Genomic DNA, 15,524 nt, shown 5'->3' with positions numbered 1-15,524 from the left:
AGTGACATTCACTCTCAATGCTAGTATACAGAACGAGAAAGTGAATGCTACGTATTTTACTGAAAGAAATTGAATCCCTACAGTGACAATAAACTAATACTACTGAAGGAAACTTATGGATAAAGACTGTAGATATATATAAGTGTTATATAGTAATAGAAATATAAAGTGTGAGGGGTTTTATGAATAATAAATGACAGACTACTAAGAGCGAACTAGCGCAAGTGGGAAGGTCATACACGCTCGTAATTTTCATTGCTTTCACAGTGGTTTTTATTTGAGTATGGATCCCAAACTACCTGATAATCACAAAGTAGTGTTTATAGTGATAATATCTGGCTGTGGTAATCATATTACGGGTTGTCGGGAAGTGTAAAGTGGAGACTTCGTTACCCAACTTCAGAGGTCTCCACAAATCCTATGGTACTCGACAAAGGCTCAACAAACATCCCAGGAGAAAGCTGAAGGTATGTGCCATATGCATATGTAATTTTAATGTTCTAGGACTAATAACTGATTTTTGGCAAATATTTTTTGAGAGTCTGTCGGAGCCCGAATAACCCCGTGGGACACGCAAAACATTGGGAAACATGCCCGCGGTGTAAGGGTTAACAAAGTGGCTTCATAATAATTATATGATGAATATATAAAGGCGTCCATCTAGAAACCGGTAATGACGGGTTCTGCTTATCAACGGCATCTTAGGAAAGTAACTCCCATTGATAACAAGGAGTTTGACTGGAATAGAGGAGGTTTGGAGTCAACAGATCCAGTGTTTGGCCCTTGGCCATTGACTGATGCTGCAACTCTGAGCAAGGCAATAGGTAGGATGCAGCTGGGGAAGGTGGCAAGAATGTCAAAGTTGTCTGCTAAAATATTGAAGGCCTCACAAGATAAAGGAGTGGGAGTAGTTACTGATTTGATCATAGGATTACATTTGAGTGTAATGGGTTGAAGAGTGTGGCTGAAAATGTGTGCAAGGAGAAGGGCGATGCCCCGCAAAGAATAAATTACGCTTGCATTAAACATTTCGACCAGATAATGAGGGTAAATGACAAAGTACTAGAAAGCATAATTAGGGAAAGAGTGAATACTGATTTTTTTTTTTTTTTTTTTTTTTTTTTTTTTTTTTTAAATAAAATATGTGTCCAACTCTGGGCAAAGGCTTCAGGGCCTATCCCAAGGTCCAGTGCTTCTGCTACATACCTGCTACATGCCTCTGCATCTCACCACTTAGGCACTAACACCCACTGTCCATACTAAATACATGCTAGGGCTGTCTCATACAGGACTGGTGTACTAGTACTGTATTAGCGGGGGTATTTTTATGACATGCCAGTGGATCTTCTGGTACATCAGTAAGGTCTGCTTTTATGAAATTCAAATCCTTAAACTGTTTCCTATCCCAGTGGGGATTTGATTCTGGGTCCACTAGGACTGCAGGCCAACTCTCTTCCAATTCAGCCACCACCTAACTTTGACAACCCCAAGAAAAATATACGGAAAAGAAAAGGGAGTTATACTTTGATTTCTGTTCACTTGGAGAAGCCCTCTAACAGAATCCCTACGGAGGTGGTGAAGTGGGTAATGAGAATGCTTGGGACCATGAACTGGCTGGTTAGAATGGTTATGGCTATGTATGTGGGTGCTCAAACCCAGATGAGAGTGCATGGAGGTTTGAGTGGTGAGTTTTCTGTGAATGTTGCCAAGCATCTGGGGTCAGTCTTGAGCCCCTCATTGTTTATCATGGTGACTGAAGGCCTCCCACGTGACTTCAGATATGGACTCCCAATGGAGATGTTGTATGCTGACAACTTGGTGTTGATTGCAGATAACGAAAAGGAACCCGAGGAAAGAGTAAGGAAGTGAAGAGACTGAATAGGGTACATGGATTTCAGTGTAAATGTGGATAAAACAAAAGTGATGATATCAAGGGCTGGTGGGGATACTGTCAAAGAAGAGGAAGAATGGCTTTGTGCAGATTGCCACAAGGGTGTGGGAAGTGCAGTAATCACTCACTTATCCAGATGCTCCGTATCCAGACGTTAGGCCTTGGTTCTATCATTTCTGTATCCGTATCGAACAGTCAGTATCTGAACAAAAAATTTCCAACATCGCTGGCTGGCTGGCCTACAAATTCAAAAATTCAGTTTAGCAGCCAGCCGGCCTCCCTGGCCAAGAGCAGGTAATAGCCCCTAACTCACAAGCTGAGCAAATATGGCCATCCAGTTCCTCACCGAACGATTAAAGTCCCCCGCCCTCCAAGACCACTTAGACGCTACTAGGTGCGCATGAATAATACAGACCCTAACCCACAAGCTCAGCAAATATGGCCGTCTGCCTCCTCACTAAACAGTCAAAGTCACCCGGCCTGCTGGATCACTCACAGTTAATGGCCGTGCACGAGAAACAGACCCTCACCACGGGCGCACCCAGGAGTTTTCTAAGGGAGGGGACCCGAAGTGAGATGAGGTCAGGTAATCCGATAATTACTGGGAGGTCATATGCAGGTTTAGAGTCAGAGAGCTGCTGCCTCATGTGTTACTCTTTGTTTGTACTTGCCAGTTTTTCATGTTTTGCTGTTATCAAAATAAATATACAGTACCCTCGCGTCCAACACGATTCGGGTCCAGCACGGAGAGGAATTAATTAGTATTATTTAATACGATTTAATTACTGCAACACGAGTGTGTTAGCATAACAAGCACAGAGCTCCGAGAAGTGGGCGAAATCCGTAGAGTTCACTCTAGCACGATCACCCCCGGTCCAACACGGTCATACTGGACATTCCCATGATGATGATAGCCAATGGAAAACTTCTGATCAAGTAGCCTTCCCCGCCCGCTATCGTGACGTGATCGTGATGCCGCCCAATTAAAAACGGTTCTGGTGTCACGTGATGTTTTGTTTACATTTCTCCCGCCACAGCGCCACTCAGTCGCATATGTGCATTGGAAGGTGCTTTTTTCTTGCTGCATTTTCTGCCCTCGTTACTGCATTTTACTCTGCTCACGATGCCTAGGAAGCCTTCTGAGAACCCCAAGAAGCGTCGGCACCTCCCTCAGGCCACCAAGCTAGAAAGCATCGAGAGGAAGAAGAAAGGGGAGAGGAAAGTTGACATTGCCAAGGCCTACGACATGAATGAAGCCAACGTAATCATAATAAAAAACTTAAGACAAGATCCTGGCAGCCGAAGGCTATCACACAGCACTTCATACCAGGTTTGCCGAGGATACGATGGTAAATCGGAACGGTAACGTGGTAAAATTGCCGATGATACCACGGGCATTTGGAATTCATCTGGATGGATTCCTGCTGAGCATACGATGGGGAAAACAGTGTGACCAAAACCCAGGCGACTCGACATAGAATGTATCGTACTACAGCATTGAACATTTAGCCTGACACTGAATACATATTAATATTTTAGAATAAATATCAATTGTTTTGAAACCCTTCTCATCGGCGTGCGTACCAGTTTATAAACAAAGCTGCTTCTCCTTATTCTCTACCGAGTCAGCGACAGCGATCACTTTCCACAGTCATGAGACGGGGCTCTGGCAACAGTGTGAGAAGCATGCACTTTGCCGAGGATTACAGTGGTAGGACAGGCAGAATCCATGGCTGTGGACAAAGATAGTGATTCTGAGTGTGATTTCGAAGGATTTATGAGGGAGGTTTGATTTCGAAGGATTTATGAGGGAGGCTGAGGAGGAGCAACAGCCATTACCCGCTAGTGACGCCAGCAGCCATCCTCCGGGGACCCAGTAGGACTAACTACAGCCTTGGATACCACCTTCCATTCCCAGCAAGCCCACCAACACTATCCTAAAAGGTTAGTTATCATTCATAGCACAGTACCATTTATTATAATTACAATAGTACCAATATATGTATAGGTATATGGTAGGTATTTAGGGTGACTTTTCCGAGGGTTGCTGACATAATTCATTTTTCCCCATAAGCTCTATTGTTAGTCCAACACGTTTTTGGTTCAACACGTGACCCATGCATGACAATATTACCGTGCTGGACGTGAGGGTACTGTATATAAATTTTTAAAGGACCCAGAGAGCTAAGGGGGGAGCCCGGGCCCGGAGCCCCCCCCCTCTGGGTGCGCCCCTGACCCTCACCCACAAGCTGGGCAGTAATGGCTCTCCGCTCCATTACTGAATAGTTAGAACTGCCTGGCCCCCTTTTCAAGCCGAGCTGTGCACTGGTAAAAGAAAGTAACTCATCAGCTGAGCTGAAATGGCTGTCTGCTCTGTACCAAATGGTCAAAGTCACCTGGTCCCCCTCTCAAGCCGAGCCATGTGCTGGTAAAAGAACATAACCCGCCAGTTGAGCTGAAATGGCTGTTTGCCTCCATACTGAATCGTCAAAGTTGCCTGGCTGGCCAGTAGAGACATGGCATCACTGTGTTCAGTGGCAGTTACCATAGATCTCCACTGTTCATTGGCCAGCTCCAATGGTTGGAGGAGGAGGAGCTTTCCGACATTTGTTATGTGATTACTAGTGATAGGCGACACCAGTGATTATATTTAAGTACAACACCAATTACTTTGTTGGCAAGTATCAGTGGTATCGATTACCGATACCGATAGCTAAGCAGTTTTGTAATTACAGTAATATGTATTCAGTACGGATTGCAACATGTAATGTAACAGGTGTGAATGATGAGGTGAAAGAGACAGAGATTGTCCAGGCGCTTGAGGGTGCGAATTTGGATGTACGTGGAGTAACCGAAACTAAATGGGGAGGAGAGTGTGTGAGAATGGGACTATGGATGGAGTATATGTGCAGGAGTAGGTAAGAATGAGAGGGCAAAAGGAGTGTGAATTGTGGTGAGTAAAAGATGGAAGAAGAAAATAAGAGAGTATGGATAAGTTGGGTCAAGGATTGAGTGGGTAAGATTGAAAGTTGGAATACAAATGTGAGCGATTGTGTGAGTGTATGCGCCAACGCAAGATCGTGCAAGCAGAGTGAGAGAAGAGTTCTGGAGAACTGTGCAAGTGTGCATGGAAAAGTTTGGAAGGAATGAGAGTGTTTTTGATCGGTGATATAAATGGTAAAGTAGGGAATGTGAAGGTGGATGGAATAGTTGGTGAGTGGGGTGTGTCTGCTGAGATAGATGAGAATGGCAGTACGTTAGTGGACACCTGTGCTGGGAGGGGGTTAGTGATAGCTAATACCCTCTTCAGGCACAAAATGATCCACAGGTATACATGGCGAGTGATGAGAAGCTTGGGTGGTGAATTGAATGAAAGGAAGGCAATAATTGATCATGTGTGTGTGGATGAAAGGATGCAGTGATGTGTAATGGATGCACGAGCTTACAGAGGTTGGGGGAGTGGACTTTCTGACCACTACTTGGTGGTGGCCAGTATCAAGATCTAAGAAAGATGGAGAAATAGAAGAAGGGAAGGACGGGAAAAAGGAGTACAGTAATCCCGCATATTTCGCGGTAGTTACGTTCTTGTAACCCCCGCGAAAAGTCAATTCCGCGAATACTCTATTAACAATTGAATCTTACACTTGTGTCCACCATGCTGCCCATCACACAGTCCATGTCCATACTGATTGCGAGACAATTCGCCGTCAGACAATTCCCCGTCAAAACATGGACGATTCCCCTTCAGAACAATTCGCACCCTGGACGATTCCCCGCCATTCTATAAATATACTAATCAATACTTTCATCAATATACTTATTATTAATTAATCAATACTTTAATAACTATATTTCAGGGGGATCCAGCAAAGTCTACGTTCAGTAGCGTAGGTTCTGGATATTATTTATTAGTTGCACCTTTAGTCAATAATTAACTTGTTTCTTCCTCGCTGTAGTCGCCTTTGAATTATATTCTAGCGTCACCCATAGCTATCTTCATTAATGAAGGCGAATTGTTTTGTGTTTGTTGTGACTGCGAATTGTCCCGAAACCTCCATACTCATCCCGAAATACCTTCTTACAAGATTGAAAGCACATACTCCATTATGAAGGAAAAACATAAACACCGTACTGTAATACACAATTATCTACACATTTATTCACAAAACAGTACAAAATAAAAAGATGCATTAACTGGTGATAGCAAACACTCGCACGGTCGTTTCTTAGCTTGTCCAGTAACACAATTTTCTCTGCTAAGGTCATAACTTTTCTTGATCGTTTTGTCACTTTGGAGTTCTTACTAATTGTATTATTAGCCTTTGGTGAGGCTGGCTTACGTCCTGGGGCCATGTGGAAAGCAAGTGGGAGGCAAGAGGCGCATATCATAGTGTGGTTACAAGCACACCAGCCAGCCACTTAAGGCAGTCAGGCGTGGACTGAGGATGAATGCGGAGCAGAGAGCAGTGTTGCCATATCCAAACAACGAAATTATGCTAGGGCAATGAAAAAATTATGCTAGATTGAGCAAATTTGTTCCAAGTAAAAAATGAATTATGTTAACTTGAAGCTAAATGATAAAATTCTATACATATTCGTGCAACATATTAATTATGTATTGTTTACTATGAAAATATTAAAATGAACCTACATACAGTAAGAGGATAAATATCGGTATCTGCCCATACTGCTTTTTCCCACGAAACTTACGTTTTTCTGATGGATTTTGATGTGATTCATTCGATTTTGAGCATCATTTCCGTCGGAAATAACCAGATTTTGAGATATGACCCCCCCCATCCCCCTGAAATAATGGGGGATCTTTGGGGAATCGGGGGTTATAGGGAGGGGGGAAACACAGAAAATGGTCATTTCCGACTGAAATGAAGCTGAAAATCGAATGAATCATACCAAAATCCATCGGAAAAACCTAGGTTTCATGGGTAAAGTACAAAGCTCAAACTTATCCTAACCTAACCGAACCAAACCGAACCTAACCTAAAACCTAACCCAACCTAATCCAACCTAACCTAACCTAATCCAACTCAACCAAGCCCAAACTGAAAGTAACCAACTATTCAAACATCTTCTTACCTTATTCGTCTCTCTCTCTCTCTCTCTCTCTCTCTCTATTTGATTTGTAGCTTTTATAAAATTATTCCAAAAATATTCCATTCCATTCTAAATTATGCTAGAATGATTCTAAAACTTCTAATATGCTAAAAAATATTCCAGACTCGAAAATTTGATCAAAATTATGCTAAAAGAATAAAATTATGCTAGATATGGTAACACTGGCAGAGGGGCCACGGAAAAGGGACAGAGGGTGGCGTGAGTTTACCGCGCTACAATTGGAAGCTGCGGGAATTTCAAATTTTTTGTTTTCTGTACATTCAAGGATATTTTTGTTGAACTTATTAATGCTAAGAAAATCCGCGAGAGGGCAAAACCGTAGACAAAAAATCCGCAAAAAATGCGGGATTACTGTAGTTGCAAGGAGAGTGGAAAGGTTACAAGAGGATGAGAAAATGACAGAATATAAGAGAGAAGTAGTGGAAAGATTGGGTAAATATGAATTGGAGCAGATGGGGGATGTGGAAGGTGTGTGCAGGATATTCACAGAAGAAAAATGTGCAGCATGTGATGTGGTGTGTGGGGTGAAGAGAAGACGAAGGGGATGCATGGAACTGCGTGGTGGAATGACGAGGTGAGACAGGCTGTGGCACAAAAGAAGAAAACATACAAAGAATGGATCAGAAATAAGGGCGTGGAAGAAGTTGAGAGGCGGAAGAGAGAGTTATATGTAGAAAGAGAGAGGTGAAAAGATTAGTAAGAGAGAGTAAGAACAGAGTGGATGAGGAATTTGGAAGGAATTTGAGTGTAAAGAGGAGGGAATGTAAGAAAATGTTTTGGAAAGAGGTGAAGAGAGTAAGACAGGGTGGCAGTGAAGTTAACAGGGGAGTGAAACATAAAAATGGTAGATTACTAGTGGAGAAGAGAGAAAAAGTGAGCAGATGAAGAGAACACTTTAAGGAATTGTTGAACATAAAGGATGGAAGGAATGCGAGTATAAGTGGCTGGGAGAAGGAGAGAGGTGAGAAGACAGGAAGAAATCAGTAGGATAGAAGTTGTGGAAGCCATGAAGAAAATCAAATTGGGGAAAGCCCCAGGAATTGATGGAGTGTGTGTGGTGAAATGCTGAAGCATGGGGGAAAGATAGTAGTAGAATGGATGTGGAAGATATGTAGATTGGCCTGAGAGGAAGGTCGAGTCCTGGAGGATTGAAAGTCAGGTACAATTATTCCCCTGTACAAAAGAAAAAGGAAAAAAAGAAGCCAATGAGTTAGCTATAATTTATAAGAGTCATGTGCGCTCTCAGCCTGAATACTGCTCACCCTTGTGGAATGGTTGTGAAAAGGTTGCATTAAGACAACTAGACAAAATTCAGAACAAAGCTGTTAGAATCATTAACAACCCTGCCATTACAAATAAACTATCTCCCCTGCAAGTAAGAAGGAATGCTGCCTCCCTTGCATTATTTTACAGATATTTTTTTGGCAAATGCTCAGACGAAGTTGCATCCATGGTGCCACCTCTCCATGCCTTCCCTCGTGGTACACAGGCATCTGGTAGCGCTTATGACTGGAATGTCACTCAGCCATATTGCAGAACTTCTGCCTATCAGAATTCTTTCATTCCCCGAACTGCATCTTTCTAGAACTCGCTTCCCCAGAGTTGTTTCCCTCCAAATTTCAACCCACAACTGTTCAAGTCTAATTGTTACAGATATTTTATGAACAGAGGACACCAGTAATCTGGTGTATGGATTATTTTTTTTTACTCATTTGTTTTTCCTTCCTCCGTTCTGTTATAAAAAAAAAAATAAATAAATAAATAAAAAATTGGGGCATTTGTCTTCTTAGTGTACTAGGAAAAATATATGGTAGCATACTTATTGACAGAGTTATGGAAAGAACAGAGAAATTAGTTGGAGAAGAACAAGGAGGCTTTAGGAGGGGGAGAGATTGTGCAGATCAGATATTCATTATTAGATCTTTAGTGGAAAAGTTTCTAGAGAAGGAAAAGAAGTTGCATTCAGCTTTCATGGATTAGGAGAAAGCATATGACAGGGTAGATAGACAAAGATTGTGGAAAGAATTAAGAATATATGGAGTAGATGGGAAGTTGTTGAATGCTGTGAAGAGTACGTATGATGGTGCTAAGGTTGCAGTGCGTGTGGATGGTGAACTGAGTGAATTTTTCTCTTTGAAGGTTGGGTTGAAACAGGGATGTGTCATGTCTCCATGGTTGTTCAATCTGTGCATGGATGGGGTAATAAAAGAGAGACAAGGTAGGGCAGTGGATGTTGGAGTGGCCCTGGTGAGAGAGGATAGTGTTTGGAAACTCCCTGTACTGTTGTTTGCAGATAATACTGTGTTGTTGAGTGAAGACGAAGGGGAGCTACAAGGCTTGGTGGATAAGTTTGGGAGAGTGTGTAGCAAACAGAATCTAAAGGTGAATGTAGGGAGGAGTAAAGTGATAGTCTTTGAGAGAGGTGAAGTCAGTGAATGTACAGTGCGGTTGGATGGTGAGGAAATGGAAAATTTGAGTGCATTTAAGTACTTGGGTAGTGTGATGAGTAAGGATGGAAGTTTGGAGGGTGAAGTGCTTGAAAGGGTACAACAAGGAAGAAAGGTTGCTGGTTCCTTGAAAGCAGTGATAAGAAACAGGGAAGAGAGCATGGAAGTGAAAAAGTTACTACATGACAATACTGTGATACCAACTCTAACATATAGAAGTGAAGCTTGGATGTTGTTTGAAGGACAGAAGTCAAGAGTGAGAGCAGTGGAAATGAGTTATTCAAGAGGAGCCTGTGGGGTCACATGGAGAGACAGGCTGACCAATGAGGTTGTAAAGGAGTGTTGTGGTTTGGATGTGGATGTGATAGGAAACGTTAGGAGGAACACACTGAGGTGGTTTGGCCATGTGGAGAGGATGGAGGGTGAGAGACTGATGAGGAGAGTGTATGTGAGTAAGGTGGAGAGGGGGAGAGGGAGGGGGAGGCCGAGGATGAGATGGAGGGATGGGGTGGAGAGGTATATGAGAGAGGGGGGTGTGAGTTGGGAGTAGGGCAGTGAAAGGGCGGGGGACACGGTGACATGGAGGTGATTTGTTTGTGGCCAACCCGTATGGGATTGAGGCATCTAGGAATAAATAGATAGACAGACGTATTCAGTCCAATGAACTACCTAAAAAATTAATAAAATTACTCAACGGGCTTAGTCCAGGTTAGAGTAATTATATGGCCATTATTTTGGGGGAACATGAGGACCAAAACTGCCATTCAGTGCACTAATAAGACTTAAAATCATCACTTCCATCCATCCATCATCCAATCCTACATTGCCCCATGAGGAGCATAGAAGCCCGGGGCTAGGCAAGTTGGTCCTGACATTTAAGATGAGAGTGACCAGCCTCACTCATCCCTGAGTGGCATTACATGAGCAAATAAACCCCAACCACTCCTTGGATATAAACCTTCACTGGCTCAATCCGATTGGAGCGCAATAATTACCCACTAAACCACCAGGTGCCAAAATCTGGTTATATGGTTACCACCCTGTGTACTAAATTGTTTCCTGGTGTACAGGAAACCATTTGGCTTGTCACTCAGTGTAGAGTCACCCACAGGCGGAAGGAAGAGGAAAGAAAGAAGGAAAGAAAGATAGAAGAGGGAGTGTAAAGTTACCCGTAGGCAGAAGGACGAGGAAAGAATGAAGGAAAGAAAGACAGAAGAGGATGGAAGGAAAGAAGGATGGAGGAGAGGAAAGGGCAGACGCCCGACAGCAGCAGTACATCGAGTGAGTGGATGGTGAGCGCCCCCCCAATGAAATATTATTTTTGAAAATACGTTTTCAATTAATCAGAAAGTCATAGAAACTGATACCAGCCTTCAGTATTGATACTTGCAGATAAAGTTAGTATCAAAAGTATCAATATTTTGGTATTGATATGGCTACCACTAGTGATTACGTTAGCCACAAGACCACATAGGATTACTGTACACCAACTTGCAGCTAGTGGGTTACGATGCCTGTCCGCAGTTCACTGGGTGTTAAGTATTGTAGTTTATTAAAATTCTTTTTGGAACCTTTGCCTTCTTCATTCATTTATTTGTAGATTTTTGTTGTTCATGCATTGTTTTCTTAGCGTCTATCATTATACTGAGTATTCCGATGTATGTTTTGACGTTTGAATAACTGAAAGACCAAAGAACATTACCACAATTTGGAGGGGTACTGTATATACAGGTACAGTATTTGTGGATTTTTGTTTCTGCATTGTTTTCTTAGCATCTATCATTATACTGGGTATTCCCATGTGTATTTTGATGTCTAAGTCACTGAAAGACCGAAGAACACTGCCACAATTAGGAGGGGTACTGTACATAGGCTACAGGCTATGTATGGTATAGGAAGCGTATTGCTCCATATCAGGATTTTCTCCGTATCTCAATACACCAATGGCTCTATTACGCAGGATAATCAAGGGATTAGTGTAACTCCATCTTGTGCACTATTTGTGATATGTGCATTCATAATGAGATTTAGTGGTATTTGAGGCACATTACGAGGTGATGCTAATTTCTGGCATGCAGTGTGTCAGGGAAAGCATATGAAGATTGTCAGGACTGAAAGTACTGTACTGGTTTTGCTGGTGAGTCTCTTGAGTGTGTAGAAGTTTTGTTACATGGAAGGCACATTATGTGCCGGAAGTGGGGCTGGATCTTGCTCTGTGGCTATGGTAAGGAGTGGTTGAAGGGTGTCCAGGAAGCTGTTGTCTCTCCTGACACTAAGTGGACTCTCCCTGTGTGCAGCTTGTGTTAGAAGTGTAATGCTGTTACTTGGCATGACCTGGGCAGTAATGGAAAAAGATATTCGAAGGCTCAAATATACAAAAACAACACTGATTTGATGGATGTATAATGTGTCCTTAATGCAAGGCCTGGGGGAGTTAGGTTTATGACTGAAGTGTTGAGAGGAAGGATGGGACTGGAGTGTATTGGTGTTGATGAGGAAGGGTTTGACTGAAATGGTTTGGGCACGTGGAGGGGTCGGAGGATGACTGTTGGGTGCAAAGGGTGAGAAGTGCGAACACTTGGGGTAGGAATGCAAGAGGCAAACCAAAAACGACAAGGAACGAGGTCGTAGTGCGATCTCAGGGTTAAGGGACTGAATATGGAGGCTGCCAGAGATTGAGCAGTGTGGAAAGCTGCCACTAGGTAACCAAAGCCCTGCTCACAGTTGAAGTACCAAAGGTCAAGGGCCAAACACTGGATCTGCTGACTCCAAACCTTCCCTGTTCTAGTCAAACTCCTAATTCAGCAACAGGATATAATGCTCTCTCCGGGCAATTTTAATATCCTATTGGCCTCCACTACTTTTTCTTCATGATTCTTCATACACTGCTCACCTGTGGTGTCCCTGTTTTTCCTCTTCATCTGATCTGCCACCTTAAATATCATATTCTTCCTTTCCACAATATTTAGGTTATACAGTAGAAGTCTCTCAGACTCAGATTTTGCCCTGTATAACTCTATTCTTGCCCTATGCTTGGTGGCCAACTATTCCTCTCTGTTACCATCCCTTTTCCATTCCCAGAAAAGCCTTCTTTTCTCTTTAACTGTGGCGTCTACAGTACACCCTTATTGCATCACCATGTTACCTTCTTGGTGGTCCCCTTGTCCATCCACACACTGAATCAGTAACTCTCAATAGACTGTTCTGGAGAGCTCTGTACTATTCATTATCACTTCTGTCAAAAGCTCCCTGTTCACTAACAACAAGTGCCGTAAATCGGAAAGCAAAAGCCGATTAATAACGGCATCGGTATTGGAAGGGAAGAATTATCTGATAATCGGAATCATATCAGAATCGGCTGACTAACAATGAAAATGTACAGTATTCAATGCTTGTCTTACCCAATGACCCTAGACCCTAGCACATATTCCTTCACCATTTTAGATGTGAACTAATGCTGTAATGATGATCATTTTTCAAAGATATAGTCGTATCCCACATACTGTTAACTGTCTTAAATGGCAAAATGCTTCTATCTATCTATCTATCTATTGCCAGATGCCATAATCCCATAAGGGGTGGCCATTTGACTTTGAGTTATTTGTTTTACGGGGAGGGGCACTAACCCTCCACCAACCCACTTGTTGACACGTAGGGAGCACGTATGGTTTGGTTATATGGTTACCACCCAGCGTTGTAAATGGTTTCTTGGCTTACAAGAAATCATTTGGCTTGTCACTCAATGTAAAGCCACCTGTAAAGGAACGAAAAGTAATAAGAAGTCACAGGAAAGATGGGAGAAATAAGAAGAGAGGAGGGCAGGCACAGAAAAAGAATGATAAAGGCTAAGGAAGGAGTAGGCAGCACTACATCAAGTGAGTGGATGACGGTTGCCACCACCTATGCTTGATGTAAAATAAACAGAATATTTAGACCATATCATATCACTGTGGTTGGAATTAACCCTGAATTTTTATAAATATATATTTTTTTAATGTCCGTAACATCACCGCCCTCCCCTACCACCAAGGCCTTGTAGGTCTACTCCCCACATTAGTTATCTCCCCACACCTACATACACACCTGTTTTCATGTTACAGAACACAGTGAAGTGCTTTCTTTTCATGCGAAAAGCTGGTTATTTCCAACCCCCGTACCTATAGGCCTACTCTCCACAGCCTACTTTATCTCCCCACAGCCTAGTAATCTCCCCACACCTACATACACCTGTTTTCATGGTTGGTGTGACAAAACAATTTAATATGACCCGTTTCAGTAAGAAAAATATGTAATCAAAATTTTCATGTTTTTTATTGTTTTCGTGGGGTAACTATCATAAACTTTTTTTGAGCTTTGACATGCAATTGTACCCTTGGTGAAAGTCGCCAAAACACCCTCAAATTGCGGTTGTGGGAGGTACCCTGCCTGAAACAATTACGGTCTTTAGGGGTTAATATGGATAATCCTATGTGTGTTCTGATGTCTCAATATGGCAGAATGACTGAAAAACTGCCAAAATTAAGAGGGGTACTGTACATATAATGTATAGGATGGGTGTTTTTTGGTTTTCAATTTTTTTTTTTTTTTTTTTTTGTCATGGTTTTCTTGATGTTTAGCATTACTCTGGATATTTCTATGTGCTTTGATGTCTAAATATGGCAGAGTGACCTGAAAACAGTGCCAAAATTAGGAGGGGTACTGTACATACAGTCGTGTATATGTCGGGTGTTTTTTTGGGCTTTAATTTTTTTTTTTTTTTTCATGGTTTTCTTGGTGTTTAGCATTACTCTGGATACTCCTATGTGCGTTTTGATGTCTAAATAAGGCAGACTGACCTAAAAACAGTGCCAAAACTAGGTGGGGTACTGTACATACAGTGGTGTATAAGTAGGGTGTTGTTTGGTTTCCACTGTCATTTTTTTTTTTTTTTATGGTTTTCTTGGTGTTGAAAATTATTTTGGATAATACTATGTATGTTTTCATGTCAAAATATGGCAGAATGCCCAGAAAACACCGCCAAAATAAGGAGGGGTACTGTACATGCAGTAGTGTTGAAGCAGGGTGTTTCTCGGTTTTCAGTGTTTTTTCTGCACAGTTTTCTTGGTGTTCAGCATTACTTTGGATATTCCTGTGAGTTTTGATGTCTAAATATGCCTGAAAGACCGGAACACTGCCAAATTAAGCATAGGTACTGTACAAATAGGTTAGGTATAGGTTGGAGGTGGGTATAGGTAAGGTCTGGCTATGGTTGGGGAATAGTGTTCATTATCTGGTGTTGCCACTACCTGGACATGACTTTGGCTGCATTATGTCCGGATAAATGAGGGATTACTGTACTTGCGTATGTCTAGCGTGTCGACCAAATTATTGTGCCACGTATTTGAGCCAATGGGGGGGGGGGGCTGCATCATCAGCCCGGAGTCAGTTGGCTAACAATCGTTGGCGCATCATCAGCCAAGAATAGTGTTAACATATGGGTACTTCAACCTATCTTTATGGTGAGTTTTTATAAATTTGGGAACTCAGGTTTTTTGGTGATGATGATAACTGGATACTGGCTCAGATGTCAAGGGTTTCTGCAGTACTGACAGAGTAGCTGACTTCCAGTTCACTGCCACCTCTATCTCAAAAACTGGAGTCAGTGACACTGGTCCAAACACCTAATACTAGAATTCACATTCTCACCCAAAATACAATCTCTATGTACCCTCAAAGGTCATACAAATCCTCACTCACCTTTCTTGAAACTATCTGAGCGGTAGATGTCCCTGAGCTCCTTCATGAGTCTGTCTGTAGCCTGGACACTGCCCGAGATGGATCCTCTAAGGTAGTCCTGTCGCTGATTGGCTTTGAGGCGATCCAGAGTGGCCATGTGGCTGGGATGAATATCTTCGTCTTTCTGGGCTGCGTGGGAGGATGAGTTATCTTCCATTTCAAGGTGAATGTCTTCCTCCATATCCTCCTCTTCTTCCTCCATCTCAGAATCCTCATACTCCTCATGCTGTTTATGTAGACAAAATCTTTAAAGATCTTGTACAGTATTATTAACCCAT

At 42.4% G+C, this 15,524-nt stretch overlaps 1 protein-coding gene across 2 annotated transcripts in view; it reads right to left on the bottom strand.

The window, feature by feature from the left end:
• Window positions 1-15,524, bottom strand: part of LOC145402799 (ubiquitin-conjugating enzyme E2 Q2) — a 395,651-nt gene that overhangs the window by 221,071 nt on the left and 159,056 nt on the right. For both annotated transcript variants that reach the window (XM_080274696.1, XM_080274697.1), the window contains one exon: window positions 15,208-15,472. In XM_080274696.1, the coding sequence (XP_080130822.1) occupies window positions 15,208-15,472 (265 nt within the window). The remainder of the gene's footprint in view (window positions 1-15,207; window positions 15,473-15,524) is intronic.

Source organism: Coenobita brevimanus, chromosome 59 (genome assembly GCF_032717465.1).
Source record: "Coenobita brevimanus isolate Jiangsu-jjx chromosome 59, ASM3271746v2, whole genome shotgun sequence".
In the NCBI taxonomy this organism is placed as follows: domain Eukaryota; kingdom Metazoa; phylum Arthropoda; class Malacostraca; order Decapoda; family Coenobitidae; genus Coenobita; species Coenobita brevimanus.
This window is presented reverse-complemented; position numbering and strand designations above follow the sequence as displayed.